The 21,943-nt window shown below is 36.0% G+C and overlaps 1 protein-coding gene and 2 long non-coding RNA genes across 3 annotated transcripts; all 3 read right to left on the reverse strand.

Moving 5' to 3' along the window:
* Nucleotides 1-1,121: 1,121 nt before the first annotated feature.
* On the reverse strand, nucleotides 1,122-2,276 carry LOC133801323 (uncharacterized). The gene is made up of 2 exons (XR_009876821.1): nucleotides 1,532-2,276; nucleotides 1,122-1,429 (listed from the first exon to the last, which is right to left on the reverse strand). It is a non-coding gene; the product is annotated as an uncharacterized LOC133801323 (long non-coding RNA).
* Nucleotides 2,277-2,376: 100 nt separating this feature from the next.
* LOC133799997 (target of rapamycin complex 1 subunit KOG1-like) lies at nucleotides 2,377-4,849 on the reverse strand. Its single transcript, XM_062237980.1, has 5 exons — nucleotides 4,281-4,849; nucleotides 3,981-4,045; nucleotides 3,541-3,594; nucleotides 2,761-2,850; nucleotides 2,377-2,481 (listed from the first exon to the last, which is right to left on the reverse strand). Exons 2-5 carry the CDS (start codon nucleotides 4,011-4,013, stop codon nucleotides 2,377-2,379), a joined length of 282 nt encoding a protein of 93 aa, XP_062093964.1. The 5' UTR covers nucleotides 4,014-4,045; nucleotides 4,281-4,849.
* A 3,710-nt stretch (nucleotides 4,850-8,559) lies between these two features.
* Nucleotides 8,560-8,953, reverse strand: LOC133802548 (uncharacterized). The gene is made up of 3 exons (XR_009877381.1): nucleotides 8,870-8,953; nucleotides 8,706-8,764; nucleotides 8,560-8,607 (listed from the first exon to the last, which is right to left on the reverse strand). It is a non-coding gene; the product is annotated as an uncharacterized LOC133802548 (long non-coding RNA).
* Nucleotides 8,954-21,943: the final 12,990 nt, after the last annotated feature.

The raw sequence follows: 21,943 nt of genomic DNA on the forward strand, positions 1-21,943 counted from the left end.
AATCTAGCATAAAATCTCTTTTCTTCTCTCAATTGTATAACTCTGTGAAACTATCCAAAATTGTCCTGGTCAATTTTGATAATTCTAATTGATAATTAAATCAATTAATTGAAACTATCTAGATGATTTTATCCAAGGTACAGTGGGGACCATGGACTTATGAAATCAAGCTCCAATAAGTTATCATCAATTTAATAAATAAATTTACTAACTTATTAATTATTCGTGACTCCACTAAAGACTCAGAACTGCACTCTTGAATTCATATAACGCTCTTATTAACGCCATTTTTCGTCAACTTAAGAAAGAAGAGCAATTAAACAATAATATACCAGAAGAAGTGAATTAAAAAGAATGAAAAACAAGATCTTTTTACGTGGCTCAGCAGTTAAAATCTGCCTAGTCCACAAATCTATATTATTAGCGCTTTGGAGTTTTCTGGAAAGTTTCAGAAAATAATTGCACAGAGTTTTCTCTCCCTCATCTCAATATTTCGGTCCCCTCCAAATGAACCACTACAAGAAAAAATGCTTTTAATAACACCGAAAATGTGTTATCATAGGTCAGGGTACTTTACATAACACTTTATCAGTGTTATACATATATGTTATTGTATTGTCAACAATAACACAATTTATGTGTTATTTTAATATATAGATAAGTGTTGAATTATGTTATTTATAGTCGATTATATAACACTTTTTTTGTGTTATACTACACTTTAGTATAACACTTTTTTTGTGTTATGCTACACTTTAGTATAACACTTTTTTTGTGTTATACTATACTTTAGTATAACACATTTTTTGTGTCATACTAAACTTTAGTATAATATATTATTTGTGTTATACTACACTTTAGTATAACACTTTTTTTGTGTTATACTACACTTTAGTATAACACTTTTTTTGTGTTATGCTACACTTTAGTATAACACTTTTTTTGTGTTATACTATACTTTAGTATTACACATTTTTTGTGTCATACTAAACTTTAGTATAACATATTATTTGTGTTATACTACACTTTAGTATAACACATGTGTTATATTAGCTTAGAGAAACATATTCTTTTTTTACTTACACAAAACTAGAAAAACAAATATGAAAGTTGAAGCAAAATAAGGTAACATAAATAGATTTTTATTAATTACTCAAATGTAATTACAATATTTAGTCTACTAGTCTAGGCTTAAGAAATCATATTACAACATAATTTATGCCCAATTTAGATTCCTTTATCACTAAATACAAAACAAGAAATGTATACAAAAATTAGTGAAATACATTCTTCCATTCTTTGCATCAATATCTCGATGGCTTTGTAGTTTCTTTGAAAGTGTTATGCTTCAAAAACAGGTCAGTAAATGCCACCCTCAAGTTCTTAACCTTTCTATCTAATTCACTTGGTGTCCTTTGCCTGCAAGATCCTAGAAAATGGAGTAGGATCCACCAAAAACTGAGATAAGTGTACAGATCAGTGCTTGAAGTATCATACAAAAATAAAACTGTAAAACCCACATAGCTCTTACCATTTTCTGAAAGTTTTTTCAAGACTACAGTATGTATTCCATCTTTTAGATACCACAAATTGTCAACAGCAGCAACTAAATTACTTGTAACTAAACTATACTAAATTTCTATGACTAGAATGATAGTAAATGTAGAAGCAAATATTACATCCTTATGTTAATAAAATAGATCTAATGATCCACAGCACAAAAACCAATTGTTATCTTAAAAAATAAAAACCAATTGTTATCCACAACTTAAAATAAAACAAAAAAAATTTAGTCTCATAAGAAAAATCATTCACTGCCCAAAATAGAGGCAGAGATTAGCTAACTTGTGTATATTTCAAATCATTTATTCAAACCAATCACGTCACAAGGCATATGGAATAAACACCACAAGGCAAAACCAGAAAACTAAAAATAACTAGGAAGCAGCCAATATGGAATAAACACCACAAGGCAAAACCAGAAAACTGCATGATCTCAAATAAAGATGCATAAACGCGATAGGTGATCCTAACAGACGAACAAGAAAAGAAGCTCACCATCTCAAAGCCATCTTAATAGGTGTTGTGAGACAAGACGTAAACACATCTACAGGAAATTCAGCACTTTGTGGAAGAGTCTCATGTGCTTCACAAGCTCCAAGTAGAATGCAATCCCTTGTGGATCCAGAGGAGCTAGAAGCAACCCAATCATGAAGCTGCCAAACCATCAAATCAAGTCACTATATTTACAAATATATTTATATATAAATATCTGAATTACAGATAATGAATTCATGTCATGTAGCACCTTAGTTATCAATACATATATCAATTCATTATATGTTTTGAGTTAAAGCTTTACCTCAATAATAGCATTCACAATATTCCCCCAGCCGCAAAGCAATCAAAAACATATATGGAGGGTGACTTCAACCAAGAATCAAGGTCACTGATTGGCAAAGGGATATACTGTGTATAACTCTGCAGTACCAATAACATTGGTGAGAAACCAAGCAAGACTCTAGTGATTGACCTTAAATTAAAGAGTCATAAAAGAGTTCCAAAGAAATAGAAGACCTTATTGAAAACCAAAATTTCACCACTAATGTTTCAAATGCTAATTAAATAGAAATTTACAAAGGAACAATGCTGCATAAATATCCATTTTTGACATTAGACCCCAAATATCATAAAGTCAAATTTATATAAGAGGATTAGTTAAAGCCAAAGCTTTACAACCTTAATTAACAGTCAGAATACCTTCAAGACAGACTGCTTATTAGCTTTCTGAATGTGAATATTGGCAAGGAGAAGAATTAGATGTTCCCTCTGGTTGGCAACATTTCCTTCCTGGTTAGAAAACACATTATGAAAATTCAGAGAAGCATCAAAATATGAGCAATGTAGAAGAAAGAGCACATAGTCCAACCATGGAAAACAGAAATCAGAAGTACTTGGCAAAAATGGCCTGAATGGACAAGTAAAGTCATATCTCAACCTTTTTCTAGAGATTGTCTAGTCAGAAGCTATCTCCTTTAACATCTATTTTTTTAAGAAAAAAAACCTCAGAGCCATAGATAGTTTTCCAAACCATGAAATAGTCTTAGGAAGGGTACAATAATCAAATTTAGAGCACCATAACACTAGCTGCGGAAATTATTGTTAACTGGACATTTTTTTGCTTTTGAAAAAGAGAGTAATGAAAAAATATTATTTTGTCAGTTAGGGACAAGTAAAGACAGCCATCTAATTGCAACAATGAAATAACAAAAGAACCATATTTTGCTCTCAGAGCTGCAATATGAGTTTTGCTCAATACACCAGAGCATACATTTAGTTCAAATATTGTTAGATATTAAATGTTTCATGACAGCCATATATGTGATAATCAGGAAAACCCCCCTCTGAACTTTGTCACAGTTGTCTCAAACAAAACGAAGAAAAATTTATATAAGTTTCATGCAAGTCAATACCTGAAATCAAGAATTTCAACATCTAGGAGTAATTATACACAATTATGTTAGGAAAAGAGATGTTTACCGCCCATGTAAAAAGAAGGCTGACTTTTGCCCTTTCCTTTCCTGTGTTCACCAACTGAAAACAGACAAAGTCTACTAAGTAACTTTCTAACAACAATATCAAATTCGTAAATTTATGACTAAAATATCATATTCTAGATCATGCTGAAATATTCGCATACTTATTTAAGTTACACTTGTATAGAATTTAAAAATTAATAACAAAATCAATTCACACAGGAGAAAATACAAGGAATGATATTCAGCATATAATCACATCGAACAACATACATGAGCAGTGGAATTAATTTCAATAATAAAGAAGGGCAAGAAGAAGCATCGTCTTTTTTAAAAACTGCAATCAAATGACTCATTTAACAATATACCCAAGTAGTAACCTGATACTCGTTTCTTTACTTATGCTTGACATAAACGACTCAGCAGAAATTTTAAGCAACTTACTGATTGTTCAACATGGATCCAATTGTTCAACATGGATCCAATTCATCTGCCATTGATCCCATTTTCTGCATGAAGAAGTAAGCAATCCAATTCATGAATCAAGCTTTTGAAACTCATGAAACAACTTCAGTTACTAGTTCAGATCACATCAAACAAATTAGTTTCAAACACTACTATAAATAAGTTAGCAATCCAATTCACCAACATGCATTACTCTTTATGCATACTGTATGATATTGTATCTTAACGGTGAGCTTCATAAGAATCAACTATATGTTCAATATAATTTGACTAGCAAACCTGTACTATATGCCTTTGAGACAAAGTAAGTATTCCAACCAAGCGATAGTACAGAAACTTGAAAATGAAGCCAATACTTTGGAGCTTGTTTTGGTGATTGTCCCAAGTAAGCTTGTGCATAGAACTTTCTCAAGTTCTTTGTAACATTGTCTAAACTTAAATACTGTGCCTTAATTATAGTGTTTTTTTGACCTGAGTCAGTAAAAAATGCATCTAACTCGGTGTCAATAACAAAGGTTCACAAGAAACAGAAAATGAGACATGACAAGCAAATTTCTTAAGCTAAAAAATACAGGGAATCCATGATTTTCTGTTTACATGAAGAAAAAAAACACTAAAACACATGTATTTCTACTCCAAACAATATGATCCAATTTTCAACTTCTTGCTACAACTTAGTAACTCTCCATTAAATATTCAAAACTAAAACACCAAAATCAGAGCATACTTTTCCAATAATATTAACTCTCCATTAAATATTCAAAACTAAAATACTACTTTCTAGTTACCAAATAGCAACCAAAATTGACTTTTCCTACCCTCTTCATGTTTCTTTTCCACTTCTCATTGATAAGTTCTAACAAAACAACCTTGTATTACAAATCACTTATGGCATATTAAGAAAATACTTATTGCATATATGGAATATATTTGAATAAAAAGAAAAATCCCATTTGTGTGCATAGTTGAAAGATTCATTAAGCGACTAAAAACAGAGAACAATAATTAAAGACCCATTTAAGCTAAAATGCAAGATAAGATCAGTTAATGATGCAAAGAATCACACATGGTTAAAGGTTCAATACTATGCATTACCATTTGAAAATGAAAATAGCATTTGGCTGGTTGCCTTTGACTTATAGACAATATCTGAACAAACTAAAGTTGTTATAATATATAACGAAAATAATTTCATATGCACACACACATGTGTGCTCTAATATCCCAGCATAAATCCCCAAAACTTTCTTGGTGGGTTCAAGTTCAAGTTAATCCCCAAAACTTGCTTGCTTGTCTGATTGCTTTTCCAGACTAGAATGAAAATTATGTTTCACTATGGCAAGAGAAATAGTTTTTTGAAGCTAGAGCTCCCACCATAAGAGTGAAATGAAAAGGAACCTATAAATGAAAATCCCTAAAAGTATGAAAAATAAGATATAAATATTGAGAACAGATTCATAACAAATGCACCTTAACAGTATTAACAAACACTTTTCATTTTCATAAAAGAAAAGCAATGCAAAACTAATACCCTCCAAGCTAGCAATACTTCTCTTTCTGTATCAAAGGACATCACGTCGACACCAACTATAGGAGAACATGACTTAAGGGTCATGACATTACGGATTAATGGCTCAGTATTTCCCTGTAAAGTTAATAGATTTGCAATCTACAAATAAAAGAGCAATATCAGTTATCATTTTTCTTATAAACAGAATGACCAATAAAAAAAATTTAAAATAAATAATTAAAAGTCAGTAAATTTTATATAAACTATAACAGATGAACATGTCCGACCTGGATAACAGGATCATGGCCAGGCTCGGGAAAATGACCTTTACGACCAGCACATTCAATGTCAAAATTTAGTATGCGAAATGGAGCCATCTTGGAAAATTCTCCTTCTGGTGCATGACTGATAAGTTCTGAATATCTAAAGACATTTGTAAAGGAAATGTTTATCTAGGAAAAAAAATCATCTTTTTTCAGAAAAAAAATATAAAGACAAGAAAGTAAAAATTTCAATTAAAACTGAATAAACAAATCAAAGAAAGAACTAAAAACTAAATAAACAAATCACATGTGAAGTATAAGTGCTCCTCACATCTATAAGGATACAGGCAATCAAACTCTAGCTAACAGTATGAAAAATGTTTAGCTGTCTTCTTATATTTTCCAACAGGTACTTCAATCCAGTTGCCACCAACTATGTTGCAATCAATCATAAAGCGAAGAGCAAACAGAACATTGCTTTCATATGTCATGAAGCTCTTCATACCCAGTCCATCAATTTGTACTCCTCTGTCAAGTATGCCTGCCAATTAATTTGAAACATTAGGCTGGAAAACAGCATAAATCATATATAACAGTTAATCACAAGCCTGGAAAAGAAGGTGATAGCACACATCAACAATTTGCACGGAAAAGATGAAAAAACCCATTTGGTCCCATAAATGCCAATTTAAAAAACCATTAGAGGACTAAAAATACCACACAACTAAAAAAATAATCAAAAGCGTTATATAGGGACTATTGCATGATAGTACACTAGCCACTTCTAACTGTTTCTGTTAAGTTTGTTGGTTCTATTTCTTTACTTGTAATACTTTTCTATATAAGTTTGTATTACTTTAGTTTTTTCACTGGTCATGAAAAAGAACAAGTTTTATTCTCTAAAATTGTAACATCTTGAGAGGAACAGAGACAAGAGTGTTGTAAAGGTTGTAAAGATAATTTTATAAGAAAGAATCAATAATAGTGGCTGCCCCTTGGATGTAGACTAGAAGCAATTTCGCTCTAGTTCGAACCAAGTAAATTCTGGTGTGTTGTTTCCTGTTATTTTGTTATTCTTTGTTTTACTGTTATTTGCTTGATCAATATTTTTGGTCTTTAAATTTGTATCTTGATTAAAGCTTCTGTTTTGTGGTGTTCTTCCTGATATACTTGGCACAACAAAAACTATCTCTTTTTTAAGTTCCTCTACCAGAATTAGATACTATATGACCAAACCAAAACAACACTCAATATTGATAACCTTATACTAACAAGTCTATGCTTCTTTCTGCCTCAATTCAATATATGACATATCATATTTGACAACCGCTATCTTTTTACAGATTGAAACTTAGAATCAATAAAGAGATTGTCAAGCCCTTGGGGCTGGTTTTGGCCATGGAGTAGAGTGGTGTCTAGAAAACACTGATTCGAACCACGTATGTGTTTGTGTTTATGTTCCTCTTTATGTTTCATTTCTGTTTTGATTTGATTCCTTGATTAAACCAGTTTTGTCTTTAAGATTGATTATTGATTAAGGCATCAAAATACATTCAACATCTAAAAGATAAAAATACAACTATTGCTTCTATAATAGTACATTAAAGTGTTTAAAATTTTATGTTAGATTCAAGATTTAAATTGGAACCATATACCACTACATTAGCATCCTTATTTGGTTTTTGTACAATAATCATTTATGTTTGAGATTTATATTTAAAAAAAAATTAAAGGCATAATTTTACTAAATTATAGGGGCATTTAATATTATTAAATTAAAGGCATAATTTTACTTTATATACATATGTGAGCTAGAAATATATTTATTTATTTATTTTTGCCATTTCCTTTTGTTACAGTGTCTTGAGAGCTTAAAAGTTGTCAATCTCAGATTTTCAAAGAATTTGATTCATATGCCAGATTTATCTCAAGCTAATTTGAAGAGTCTATTTCTTAAAAGCTGTGAGAGTTTGGAAGAAGCTCCTTCACTCAAATTTCAACAAATTCTTGCTCACAAGTGTTTTACAAAAGAAAATATAGTAGCTGAAACAAATTACAATATCAATTATAATGATATAGATTATAATCACATAAATTTAGTTTACCTTTCTGTTCATCAAATAAGTTTGTGGTTTAATCACCAGTTGGTCAAAAAATGACTGTAGTACACGCAATTGAAAAGTAGCACTTCTAGTAAGAAAAACATACCTCATCAAATGGAAGAGTACTAGGCTTGTCCAGTAATTATTGTTGCATCCTCTGGAGAAGGAAATTCAGCCAAATTAAGGGATAATAATACAACAGCTTCTATATAAACTCATTATAAAGATATCTGCTTTATAACCCCAACTAAAAGGACCCTATAATCCCATTAATAAAAAATTAAAACAAAACACTCAATGGATCCTATAAAACCCATTGAACTGAATTATAATACTTAAAAAAGTTGCATATCGCAATACACATTGGCTAATTTACAAATTTCATGGAAAAAAATTTCACATAATAAGTTGTTTGTACATACCAATTAAGTCAATGAAATGAGTATAATACAACATGCTCCTGGTATCTACGTTGACCGGACACAGTCCTCAAGTGTCCATTTCCTGATTGGCCCAAGTGCTCCGTTTCCGCAAAATGATGACATGTCAAGTTTCCATGTAACATGACAAAACATGAGCAAAAATGAAACTCCTCAAAGCAATGTACAACATCTATCACCTTGGCACCAGATTGTTTGTTGTGTCCTCAATTAGCTTAACAGCCTCAACTTTCTTGTCAGGTTGTAAAGCATACAGTAGTTATGCAGCAGCCGCTCTGTGCATTAAGGAATCTGCAGAAAGCCAATGACAAAGGGGAAAAGGTTAACAAAAATGGCATAAGACATGATGGATTATGCACTGAATTACACTAAACAAGTTTGACAATCACCTTTATGTTTCTCTAAGAAAATCTTGTTCGCCTCGATCAGAGATTTCTCATGCAAAATACTATTAAAAGAGAAATAAAAAAAGAAGAAAGAAGGAAAGAAAACAGTTAATTTAATGCTAAATATGTACAGGCACAAAAAAGAGACAGAAAAGTAGAAAAAGAACCTTATTGTTGGGCGTTCTGCTTCCAAGACACTCGAAATGAGTTTCTCAGCATTTGTAATTGGAGTGGGCATCGAGTCCACTTTATGGAAGGATTTAACCTATATTTAAGCAGTTAACAATAAGTTCGAGTGGAATAGACAGATCACCACAAACTGATAAGAACATATGCAAACACGATGGCCATAGATAACAGAGATACATACTAAACAGCGATGTATATCTGGGTGTTCAGCGTTCAACCTCAGTAGTTGCTTTACAGCCTGCACTCCAAAGACAATTTAGTCATCAGTTGGCCTTATGCAGCTCAAGACAAAAAGAAGGGTCAGAATAAAAGCTTCTCAGCCACACGCTTAAACAAAACCTTCTCAGAATAAAAGCTTACCCGAAAGGCAAGCAAAACCTTCTGTTTTCTCACATTCACTTCAAATGAAAGCAAGTGTGTTTCCAACGAATCAGGGGAGTTCTTTTGAAGCAACTTCAAGTACTTTGTAGCTTCTAAAAGTGGATCTTCTACTTGAATAAACACATAAATATCAGACAAGGCTACACTTTTCCTAGAGATGTCCGACAAACAATTAAGGAAAATACAAAACACAATTCAGGAATCTGAGAAATAAATAAAGGCACATGGAACCTGCAACAATTTCTCCCCATGGGGATCTGGATCAATAGGTTTCACATTTTGTTTCCCAGTCTTTGAGACACTATTAGCATTGGATTCTTCATTTTTACCTTCAGCCTCCTAAAAGAATGCTAAACATTAGGATAAAAATAAATGTAGGGGAATGGTTCGAAAAACTATAGAAGTCAGAAACATTACTTTGTTAGCTCGAGCCTCTGCTTTTCTCAATTTTTGCCTCATTTTCTTTTTCTGAGAAGGAGGCAACTTGGACATCTCATCGTCTTCCTCAGTGGTTGACTTTGGAGGGGAATCATACAACTTTATATAGCATCTGCAAATGAAAACCCACAACCAACATATAAATACATAGCAAAAATTAACAATGTATTACACCGCAAGAAAATGACAATCCAGCAAAACTTTGATACTATAATATTCCATACCTTTTGCATCAGGGCAACAACCATTTTAGGACTCTCTGGTATTCCATGGCCCAGGAATGCCTACAGTAAAATAGTGCATTTATTTTACTTATGACAGCTTTAGAAAATATACATAAAAGAAACAAAAAGAAGCTATGAGTACTAGATGAGGTCATCTATTTACGTTCATCATGCAAGAATTATAGATATTGATCCAGAAAGCAAGCTTCTCTTGATGAGTGAGTGTCTGTAACTTGACAGAAGTAAGCTTCTCCGAAAATAATTTAGAAATAAAAAATTTACATAGCAGAGTTGTATAAAGACTAAAGAAAATAGATCAAATACACGATGGAGATCAAAGATTAAAGAACATAAACAAATAATAATAAAAAAAAAATTAACAATGGTGTCCCGAAATTCAACCCATTAGGGCATCGAAACCCCCAAATGAGTCCAAAAAATACTCACATCTCACTCAATCACAGCTGACACACTCCACATTCAACAATCCTAGCTCACTTATAAATATAGATATGTATTATGTAAGAATGTACAGAGACTTGTATAAACACAGTATGAATACATTTTTGAAGTATTGGTAGCAAAAATATTGGTAGAGAAAGTCAACCTATAGTCATGCCTAGAACTGTACTTATATACCTGCATAGTTTGAAAAAGCCAAAGGCAAAAAGGATGATAAGGTCAACGCAGAGAGTACCTTGAGGAAACGACCCCTTCTATTCTCGTCGACGTCGAAGTAGAAGACCTGAGAGAAAGTAGAGAGAGAGAGAGAAATCTATGTAAATACAATGAAAAACGAAAAGAGAATAGGAATAGGAATACGACGATGGCCCGCGTGGGTTGAAGCTTCGACAGCCTCTGAAGATCCCTAGCCGACGTGTGTAGGGGAAGGTGGTAGTCGGGCTCCACAAAGAGACATGCGAGAGAGAAAGAGTGAAGGAGAGAGGTATGGTGGGAGAAAGAGAGGAGAGAGAACGATGAGGAAAAAGAAGAAAAGAAAGAGAAAGAGAGATCTGAATTATGAGAGAGAAGGAGAGAGGATGATAACACGTTTTTTAGTCCATTGGACCGTGTGAAAAATTTTGGGGCTGGGGAAAATTAGGCGCCAAATTACAATAAGTCCCGCCTATATGCATATAAACTTATATATATTATAACTCTTTTTTAAAAGTGTTAAAATTTTGTGTTATGGAAATGTGCTTTTATTGCAGTGAACTATCCATCTCTATTTATAGAGACGGTTTCAGAATTGCTTCGAACAAATTTTGGGAAGATATTCCGTAAATCAATTAATATACTACCAATAAATGCATTAGTTACTACGTACGCGGTAACATCCCATAAAATGTGGGATTGAGTAACAAATTACATCATATCCCTTAAACATAGGGAATTTATAACAATAAATACATTCACATAGGATCGACAAGCTTAGACACCAGATCCGTGCACCTTCGAGACCATTTGCCTATTGCAAGCTCGTCATCCCACTTCGCCTATGTTCCCACTAGGTAATCATTGACAAAGCGGTCACCTTCGAGCTTATAACCCTCGAACTCGAAGCATCTGGTCTGAAAGCAAGAGATGCATCAAGAAGTTTATACAAGTGTTGAATCCTTGCTAATGCGAGTTGTATGCATTGCTCGAGCTTACGAGGTTGTCATTTACAACAAAACTGTCTTCCTGGAAAATCACATGATAATTGTGCTTATTTCGAACTCAATCCTTACGAACCTAATGATGGACCCAAAACAGGTATGTTTTAAATATTTATATCGCAAGCGCACGAATCGTTCATATAAAATAGTGATCGTGTAAGCAAGGATGTCGAACCCAAAGGAGTTGTCTAAAATCGAAAATGAAACTATTTTAAGTCAAAATTAATAAATTCTATCCTAGCCCCAAAGATTGATGAGAATTTGTGACAAGAAAATAAACTAAAAGATAAAAATAAACTAAAAGATAATAATAAATATATTAAAGACAATATATAAATATAAATTAATAATAGAAATCAAGATAGTAAAATAAGATTATTAAGGATTAGAATCCACAAAATATAAGTTCAATAATATTTATAAGTATATTGATTCCCAAGTTTTAGTGATAGTTAAAATAATTCAAACTATCGTTTTCCAAATAGATTTATAATTTTAAGCACAAATTACTTCTAAAAAGATAGGATTTTTCTTCACTTTTCAAAATTATAATTTCAAAGCATTTAGTGTAAATCAATCTAATGAAATAACAAATAAATCAATGAACATTATTTATAAGGCAAAACATAATATTTTTGTTCTAAGCATGGATGTGTACAATTTAATGACATATCTTACACAAAGAATATTATGTTTTTGCACTAATGAAGAACAAAGTGTAAATATATGCTAACAATCCAAAATACATGATATTTAAGATGAAAGAATATATTTGAAGAAGAAAATTCCATAAACTTTGTTGCACAAAATAGGAAATCAACATACAAAATAAATACTATCTAGTTACATATTGTTTCATCATCACCTTAATAATCTTAAAAAGATTAGAAACTCATAACTAGAATAGAAAATACAAACAAAAAAATTACAAACATAAACAGGAAAATTTGGAGGATGAACCCCCAAATTGTTCCTCTAAAAATACATAGAAAAATAACCAAAAAAAAAGAAGAAGAAGATGAAGAGAATAGAGAGGTTTTGAAATGTGTAGAATTTGTGGTATGGTAACCTCGCCTTTCAAAATTTGACACACTAAATGGTCTTCAAAACTCCATATTGATAGCCAAAATGAGGTATTAAAATAATCAATTTAAATTGATTAAATTAATTAAATTAATTATAATATGGAAAATAGGGATAAATTATAGGGTGTAATGATGATGTTTTGGGGTAAAATGTGTAGAAAAGTTTGGGTAAAAAGTGGTATTTTTGGCAAAGGGGACAAGGGTACAATTTGATTTGTTGGGCTCAAAAAATGGGAAAAGGAGGCTGCTTTGTGGCAGGGAAGCAGGCATGTGCAATCTTGGGCAAATTGGGCCAGGCAGAATGGGCCAGGCGGATTGTCAGTTGGAGGCTTGCTGCTGACTTGGGGCGTGTGAGTGCAGTTGGGATGGTGCAAGGATTGCTGGGGTATGCTGCTGGAGGCATCATGTGATGCTCGGCTGGGAGAGCTTCAGCAGGTAGGGGCAGCTTGCTGGGAAGAAATTGTGGGCCTGGCTGAAGGGCGTGGGCCCATGGGGCTGGCTGGCTTATGGAATTTTTTAAAAAATGTCATATTTCCTTTCTTTGTTAGCTTTCCATCCTTGTCTTTCAAACAAAAAAATACATCAAATTCCCTAACAAAATAAACATAAAATAAATTATAATAAAATATTTTCAACTATAAACTAAATCAAGTTAATTCTTTGAAAATATTAATTATAACTTAATTTATATTTCACATGTAAGTTCAATAATACAACATTTTTTTACCACTAAACACAACAATAATTCAAATAATTAAACTACAATATATTACAACAAAATAACTATAAAAACACACAAAAATATATAAAATCAAAATAAGACTAATAAATTCAAAATTACTTAAAAACTTAATAAATCAATTAAAAACTCAAGAATTAAGCAACAATTAGCACATAAAAAGTGGTAAAATAACTCTATTTTGTAGAGTTATCACCTAAATTTCGAGATCAAGATTTCCAACCTCGAAATCTAGGTGTAACATTTTCCCCCTCAAAAGTATCAGTTCGAATCCCATGAGAAGGAAACTTTTGAACTGCCCCTCTCAGAAACTGAGCCACCTAATATACTCAAGTGTGGACACGCGTCAATCATGGGTTGCTTAATCAGAGCACTCAAGTACTTCTGTACTATGCCCATGTCTATTCGTCTGCCACCTTTATGTCGCCATTGCCACGTTTGCACCCATTCGTTTGATCAGATACTGAATTTGGCCAACAGTCCAGATCAGTTCGACGTTTGACATTCTTTGGGGCCTATAAATATGCCCGCACCATCTTCTTCCCCTCACTTTCGCATTTTGAACTTTCAGAGAAAAAAGGAGAAAAGACCAGAACCCAAACTTTGTTCTATTCTTGCATGTTTTCCAAACCGAGAAGGCAAAACATTCCTGGCAACTTCGACTTCGTGAGAGCTTCCTTGATTCCGCTTCTTCAATAGTTGATCACATTATACTTTCCAACAACTTCTGTGTGTAAGCTTCCATTCTTTATCTTGCTTCGATTATGTATTTTTTTTACGTGTTTTTGTGCCGTGTGAATGTATTCAATAACTGGTTGTTTTAGCACTGTAGTTTAGACAATATTATATAAAATATGGACCCAAAATTCTCAGAAATTGTGGGTTTGAAACCCAGATTTTAGTGAAAAAAGCACAGATGTTTGTTCCCCCCCCCCCCCCATTTATTTAGACTATGGATGATATACCGTGTATACTAAGAAACGGGATATTGAATTAGGGTTTTTAATTGCACGTTCCCAAAATTATCACCTTTTTGAGTAACCGCCAACTTTTCCCCTAAAACCATGGGATTCTCAAAATGAATCCACACTTTCCTTTCCTCACGTTGAATACACGCTCAAAGCCCAAACCTTTCAATAGTTTGGGTTTCTTCCTTGAATTCGACCCGTTCTTTCGAGACTTCGGTCTCAATCGAGCTTACTCTGTGTTCTCGAGCCTTTGAGCTTGTATCACCTACATTCTTACTATGATTTCTTGTATGCCTGGCCCTCACCCTTTTCTTTCTTTGTAGATGTCGCAGAATTATGAGAAACAGTGGGGGTCAGTGATCGCAATTCCTTATTCTCCAACAACTCCAAGTCCAGAATCACCCTTCACCCGAAATCAACGACTAATTCGCGAATACAAGGTGAGGTGCGAGCAGGAAGACATTCGAGCTCACTTCCGTCGTCAGATCGATGAGATCGAGGAAAGAAAAAGGAGGAAACTTCGGGTTGCAATCTATCCAGATCCAGACCCCGAGCTCAGACCTATCCCTCTCGATCCCGCACTTAAGGTAACCGTTGATTACAAGGCTGGTGATCTTGCATTCTCGCTGATGGAAGACTCATCAAATCGTCCATCCACCTCGCAATCAGCTGTCATTCCTACCTCTAGGGAGGAATTCTTTGAGGCTGAGCACTATTGGAGTTCGGTTACTTCATTGGGACAAATCTCCAACATCCTTGCTCGCCATGGCTTAGGATTGCCTGGCTCGCTGTGGTATCGAGCTCTTACTCCAAATGAACAAAGTTGCTTCACCCCAGGCGATGGTCGTCCCGACAATAAGCTTAAGCTTGCGGCCTAGAGTCGCGGGCATATGAAGGCAGGGGCTCTACTGCCCTTGAAATCCTTTTTTAAGGATTTTTTGGATTTTGTTAGGCTCGCGCCCTTACAACTCCAGACCAATTCATACAAGGTCTTGTCAGCCCCAAGGTCGCTATACCACGAATTAAAGTGGGAAGGACCTTCGCCAAGAGAGATCGTATATCTCTTTTTCCTAAAAAACAACCCCTCCCAAGCTCGGGGAGGAGATGACTTCTACTATTTCTTGAGCTATCCTAAAGAGAAGAAAATCTTTGAAGACATGCCCAACATCCTCCCAACTTCAAGCTGGCCTTCTTCTGGACTGATGGCCTAGCCCCTTCAAAATTCTATTCATTCCAATGAATTCGTAAGTACATATCCTCCTTTCTTTTCTTGCTTGATTAATATTTAGGCTCAAACTAATTGACATGTATCCACTTCTTCAGCCAACTATCATCGTCCCCCTCCTTCAGACACGATTAAGGAGCACAAGACATCTATGCTCCAGCTACCATTTGGTAGACGTTCTCTTTCTTATCTTCTTCATGAAGATAAGCTTCGAGCCTGTGGCCTCCTGGAGCAGGATCAGTCGATGGACGATGTCGCTTATCACAAATATACCATGTGGGATCACATGCCACTCTCTACTAATAAGCTTCCTCTGAGGCAGAGGTCAACAAGCTCGAGGGTCCGCCCCCCAGTTCGTCGTCACAAGAATCCATGCTAGGGAAACGAAGCAAATGACGAGGCTTCGAGCTCGAGTGACAGAGGTAAAGTCATCCTCAGCTCGGCCTTGTGGTCCCCTTACCTGCTTAAACATAAACCTAACACCATGATCCTATTCCCAGATTCCAGGGATAATTTCCATGTATGGTCTTGGGTAGATAAGAGGGTTCATATATTTGATAGTTGGCTAGGAAGATACCAAACTATGTATAGTTTAAATGAAGTTTGGGATGGGGTAGCTGTTCAATACAGAACAAATGACTATTGAGACCTCTCGAGGTTAACTTCCACATATAGGGAAGGAACCCTCCCAGCCTCCTCTGAAGATAGGGGGATTACTTGGTCGCCAAGTACAAGCTCGGGGGAGAGTTCCAATTAGGTTTCTTGTCACATGAATCTTTGTTTCTTTTTAGTATTTCAAGCTCGTAAACTAACACACAACTTGTATATGTAGGCGATATGGAGTCTGATCTCAACAACGTGCTCAATCGCCCTTCGAGAGCCAAACAAAGTAAACGCCCAAGGGTGTCATAGAAGGATGGACGACCCTCTAAGGTCCCTAAAAGGACCAAGACGACCCCTCCTCCTTCCAGCCCCTAGGGCCCGAGCCAAGTTGTTCCTGCAGATCCCAAGGTCAGGGTACCTACCGAAGTCACTCTGCCTCTGCCTCCTGTTATTCAAGCCTCCCAGGAAACCGCGCTAGCTCTAAAGAAGCCAGTTATAACTCATGAGCGTCTGCTGTCGAATTCGACTCACTCTAGTGAGTATGTTATTGAAAATGCCACGGGAACACATGGAGCCACCCATCGCTCGGATGTCCTGTCTCGAGTAGGCCAAAGCTTCAGCAATCTCGACGCTCCTCATTGGCAGTTCCTAAACAACTGCCAGGACACCAACACTCTTTACGACAAGGGTAGCGAGCTCATGTCCCCGGTAATTTTCTCTTTTCTTACTTTGTCATGTCTATTTGAGTTTTAATTAGTATATATTCTAACCCAATTTTGCTTGTGTATAGGCTCTTGCAGCATTTTCTCAACTGAACAATGAGGTCCATTCGAGCATGTCTTATGCTCAGGAGCGAAGAATCTCCAGCTCAAGCTCGTTGACGAGCTTAAGGCTACTAAGTCCAATCTGGAGGCTGAGCTTGAGGAAAAGAACTCTAGAATCAAGGAACTTGAGGAGCTAAATGCCAAGCTCGAGGAGGAGAAAAAGGCCACCTTCAACATAATGGAGGGTGAAAAGGCATGTCTCCTTGAAGAATTCAAGCAATAGAAGGATCGCGCAGTGGACATGGCCATGTACAGAATCTGGGCCAACAATGCTGAACTCGATACAAGCTTTTTGGATACTCTTGAGGACAAGTTCTTGGTAAGGTGGCAAGCTCGATTGGAGGCAGAGGATGCTGAGGAGGAGGCTGAAAAGGCTAAGGAGAAGTTAGATGCCGTCGGGGGGGATGCTCCTGCTTCCTAGAAGCGAGATCATGGGTTGCGTCCCATTAATAATTTTGTAACTTTTGTTTTCTTTTTTATGCCCCTGGGGCAAAATTTTTTTACAGCTTGTGTAAGAGCTATTTTTTTGTTTGCTCAAACATTTACATTTGATATCTTTAATTTTATGCTCGACATTTGCTTTAATATTTTTGCTGTACATTTCTAGGTCGAAATATTTTGAGCATCATATATTAATTGTTTGCATTTATGTTAGTTTATTCATACAAACATCTGTTGGATTTAAGCTCAAGTTCGAATGCATTCATTCACAGTTTGCTCGATGTATCCATGCCCGATCTCGTTATTTGTCAAGGGCGGACCTTACTTTTACCATGCACTCAAAAGTACTTATATGGCATGTAAGATAGGTAGTTTAGTTATATCTTGCTTTTCTAGTTACTTTTCCTCTTCCTCGAGTAGCTACTTAAGGTTGTGGGGTCGAAACTATCTTTTTGCAAAATATTCCAGCCTCGATCTCAACTTAGCTCGAAGTAGGTTTATCTGTGTTCCAAATTTTGTTGATTAGTTTTAGCTAGTTTGTTCCAAACCTATTTAGGTCGTGTTTGGTTTGTAATCCGTACACTTGTAATTTTTTAATAATCTAGTTGTGTCCAAATCATCTTAGCTCGCGTATCTGGTTATTTCCAAACACTTATATCGTTGATGCTCTAGTTACATCCAGATCATCTTAGCTCGCGCATCTGGTTAAATCCAGACACCTATATCGTTGATGCTCTGGTTACATCCAAATCATCATAGCTCATGCATCTGGTTGTATCCAGATTTCTTTGACTCACGTATACACTTATAACCTCTATGCCAGGTTAATGATCCAGACATTTTTGCTAGTTTTCGTGCATACAACATTTTCATGTCGGGTTTTCACGTTGGGTTAACCATCAAGACATCTTTTATTTTATGTTATTTATTTTTTCAAAATTATGCTATTATTATATACCACTAATGCCCCCTTAATATCCTATGAGTGTGACCATAGGATATTGAATTAAGAGTGTTTGCAAAAAAAATTGAACATTTTATTAATAAAAATTCTGTAAAAATAAGCATGCTTGGTTACAATGAAACATCATTCCTACACTATTGATAGCAAGGTCATAGATGTTCACCATTCCAAGCTCGCAGTACCAATTCTTCGTTTAATCTGGCCAATTTATATACTCCAGGTTGAATAATGGACTCGATTTGGTAAGGACTTTCCCAATTAGGCCCGAGTACTCCACCAGACGGGTCCTTTGTAGCTAAGAATACACGTCTTAATACCGAGTCTCCCAATCTGAACTTTCTATCCCGAACCTTTTTATTGAAGTAACGGGTAGCTCGCTGCTAATATGCTGCATTCTTCAGTTGAGCTTTATCTCGCCTTTCTTCAATAAGGTCCAGACTTACTTCGAGTTGGGATTGGTTCGAGGCTTGATCGTAAGCATGGCTTAAAATTGTAGGTATTTCAACCTCATTCGCTAACATGGCCTCACATCCATATGTTAGGGAAAAACGGGTATGCCCTGTTGAAGTGCGGTCTATGGTTCGGTAAGCCCATAGGACCTGGGGTAACTCCTCGAGCCATTTTCCTTTAGCCTCCTCCAACCTTTTTTTCAGGGAGCTCTTAAGGGTTTTATTGACTGCTTTGACCTGGCCATTTTCTTGGGGATGGGCAACAGAGGATAAGCTTTTTATTATTCCATATTTTTTTTCAAAAATGGGTAAATAATTTTCTGTCAAATTTGGTACCGTTATCTGATACTATTTTTCTGGGCATTCCATATCAGCAAATGATGTTTTTTACCACAAAGTCTAGAACTTGTTTCGAGGTAATTGTTGCCAGGGGTTCGGCCTTGGTCCATTTTGTAAAATAATCAACCGCGACCACAACATACTTTACTCCACCTTTTCCAGTTGGTAACGAGCCTATAAGATCGATTCCCCAAACCGCAAATGGCCATGGGGAGGTCATCATGGTTAGCTCGGATGGTGGAGCTCGCGAAATTGTAGCGAATCGCTGACATTTATCACATCTCTTGACATATTCAAATGCATCTACTATGACAGTGGGCCAGAAGTATCCTTGTCTTATAACTTTCTTTGACAAACTATGCCCCCTGAGTGTGGTCTCCACAAAATCCTTCATGAATTTCTTCCAAAATTTTATTTGCCTCGGGTGGAGTCACACATAGGAGTAGTGGCATAGAATATCCTCTTCGATATAACCTTCCTTCCACAATAGTGTACCTCAGAATCTGATACATCAATTTTTGAGCCTCGTTCCGTTCTATTGGGAGAATGATGGTTTCGAGGTAATCAACTATTGGGGTCATATAGGTTGGTTCAGAATCAATCATGTGCAAGTATTCCTCTTCAGGCTCACTAATACTAGGGGTCGATAGAAATTCTATTGGGACCATGTTCAGTGTGTCAGCCTTGTTGGTCGTAGCGAGCCTGGTTAAGGCGTACTCATTTGAATTTTGTTCTTGGGGAACTTACTTTATGGCATAGAACTCGAATTTTCCGATTGCAGCCTTGGATTTTTCTAATATATGCAGCCATCCTTATGCCACGAGCCTGATATTCCCCTAAAATTTGGTTAACTACCCACTGCGAATCACTGTAGCAGTGTATTGCCTTTGCCTTGAGTTCCTTGGCTATTCGAAGTCCTACCAATAATGCGTCATACTCGACCTCATTATTAGATGCTTCAAAGCTGAACCTCAGGGCGAAATGAAAACGATTTCTTGCTGGAGTGATTAGTATGATTCTTGCCCCCGATCCATTTTTGTAGGAAGATCCATCGACATAAAGTCTCCACAGCTCGTGGGCTGGGGTTATAACTTTGTTGTCAGACACTCCAGTACATTCTATGATGAAATATGCCAGGGCTTACCCCTTTATGGTCGTTGATTTCGAACTGTCCGAGTTTGACTGCCCATTTTAACAGTCTACCCAAGGCCTCTGGTTTGGACAAAACTTGCCGCAGTGGTTGGTCAGTTAACACATGGATAGGGTGTGCTTGGAAGTAAGGCAGAGCTTTCAAGATGAATGGATTAGGCTCATATCCATTTTTTCCATTACAGGGTATCTTGATTTTGCCCCCAGTAACCTTTTGCTGACATAATATACTTATTTTTGTAGCTTCTTGTTTTCTCGGACGAGCACAACACTGATGGCGTGCTCAGCAGTAGCAATATACAAGTATAAGACTTCTCCTGTGATAGGTTTTGACAAGATCGGAGGTTCCGCGAGGTGTTTCTTTAAATCTTGGAATGCGAGCTCACATTCCTTTGTTCACTCAAACTTTTTGCCTCCTCTCAAAAGGTTGAAGAATGGAAGACAACGGTCTATAGATTTAGAAACAAACCTACTTAATGCCGCCATCTGCCTAGTTAAACTCTGGATATCTTTATACTTTTGAGGCGAGGGCATATCAATTAATTCCTGGATCTTGTCAGGATTGACCTCTATCACTCGCGTGTTGACTATAACACCTAGAAACTTTCCCGAAGATACTCCGAAAGAGCATTTTTTAGGGTTGAGTTTCATGTTATATTTTCGTAATACAATAAAGCATTCTTCGAGGTCAGCCACATGGTTATTGTTATGTTTAGACTTGACTAGCATGTCATCAACATAAACTTCCATGTTATTACCTATCTGCTCAGAGAACATTCTGTTCACAAGCCTTTGGTACGTTGCTCCAGCATTTTTAAGCCCGAAAGGCATGACATTGTAGCAGTATGGCCCTTTATCGGTTACAAAGCTCATATGCTCCTGGTCTGGTGCGTGCATGGTGATCTTATTATATCCAGAATAAGCATCCATGAACGACATGAGGTTGTGTGCAGCTGTGGCATCTATGAGTTGATCGATCCGAGGTAAGGGAAAACAATCCTTGGGGCATGCTTTGTTGAGGTCAGAGTAGTCGATCCAGGTTTGCCACGTTCCGTTGGGTTTCAGAACCACACTTGATTGGCGATCCAATCAGGATAGAAGGCATCTCGTATGAACTAATTTTCCTTTAACCTATTGACTTCTTCCTTTAGGGCTTTCTTTCTAGCATCGTCCAGGAGCCTTTACTTTTGCTGCTTCAGGGGGAAGCTCTTGTCGATGTTAAGTGCATGACTTATCACATTAGGACTTATTCCCACCATGTCCGAATGCGACCACATAAATACATCCTGGTTCTCCTTTAAGAAGCGAATTAATTACTATTTCACTTTTTCAGAAAGATTCTTACCCACCTTCACTATCTTCGTGGGATCAGCTTCTTCGAGCTTGACCTCTTCGAGCTCTTCTAGAGGTACGAGGTCAGCCCTTTCCTCTATTCTGGGGTCGATCTCTTCATCTACCTCGAAGATCATCCTGTCTTTGTTCTGAATTATGACAAGTGCCTGTGCACTTGTTTGTTTCTTCCCTCTAACGGAGATACTATAGCATTCCCTTCTTGCAAGCTGGTC

Source organism: Humulus lupulus, chromosome 9, assembly GCF_963169125.1.
Source record: "Humulus lupulus chromosome 9, drHumLupu1.1, whole genome shotgun sequence".
NCBI classification, from domain to species: domain Eukaryota; kingdom Viridiplantae; phylum Streptophyta; class Magnoliopsida; order Rosales; family Cannabaceae; genus Humulus; species Humulus lupulus.

What these genes read in the sequence shown, in the direction of transcription:
- LOC133799997 (XM_062237980.1), bottom strand. Translation starts at nt 4,013, where the DNA reads ATGTTGAACAATTGGATCCATGTTGAACAATCA. An exon ending in GCCTTCTTTTTACATGGGCG is followed by an intron (nt 2,851 to 3,540) that starts GTAAACATCTCT and finishes TTTTCTAACCAG; the next exon opens with GAAGGAAATGTTGCCAACCA. An exon ending in ATAAGCAGTCTGTCTTGAAG is followed by an intron (nt 2,482 to 2,760) that starts GTATTCTGACTG and finishes TTGGTACTGCAG; the next exon opens with AGTTATACACAGTATATCCC.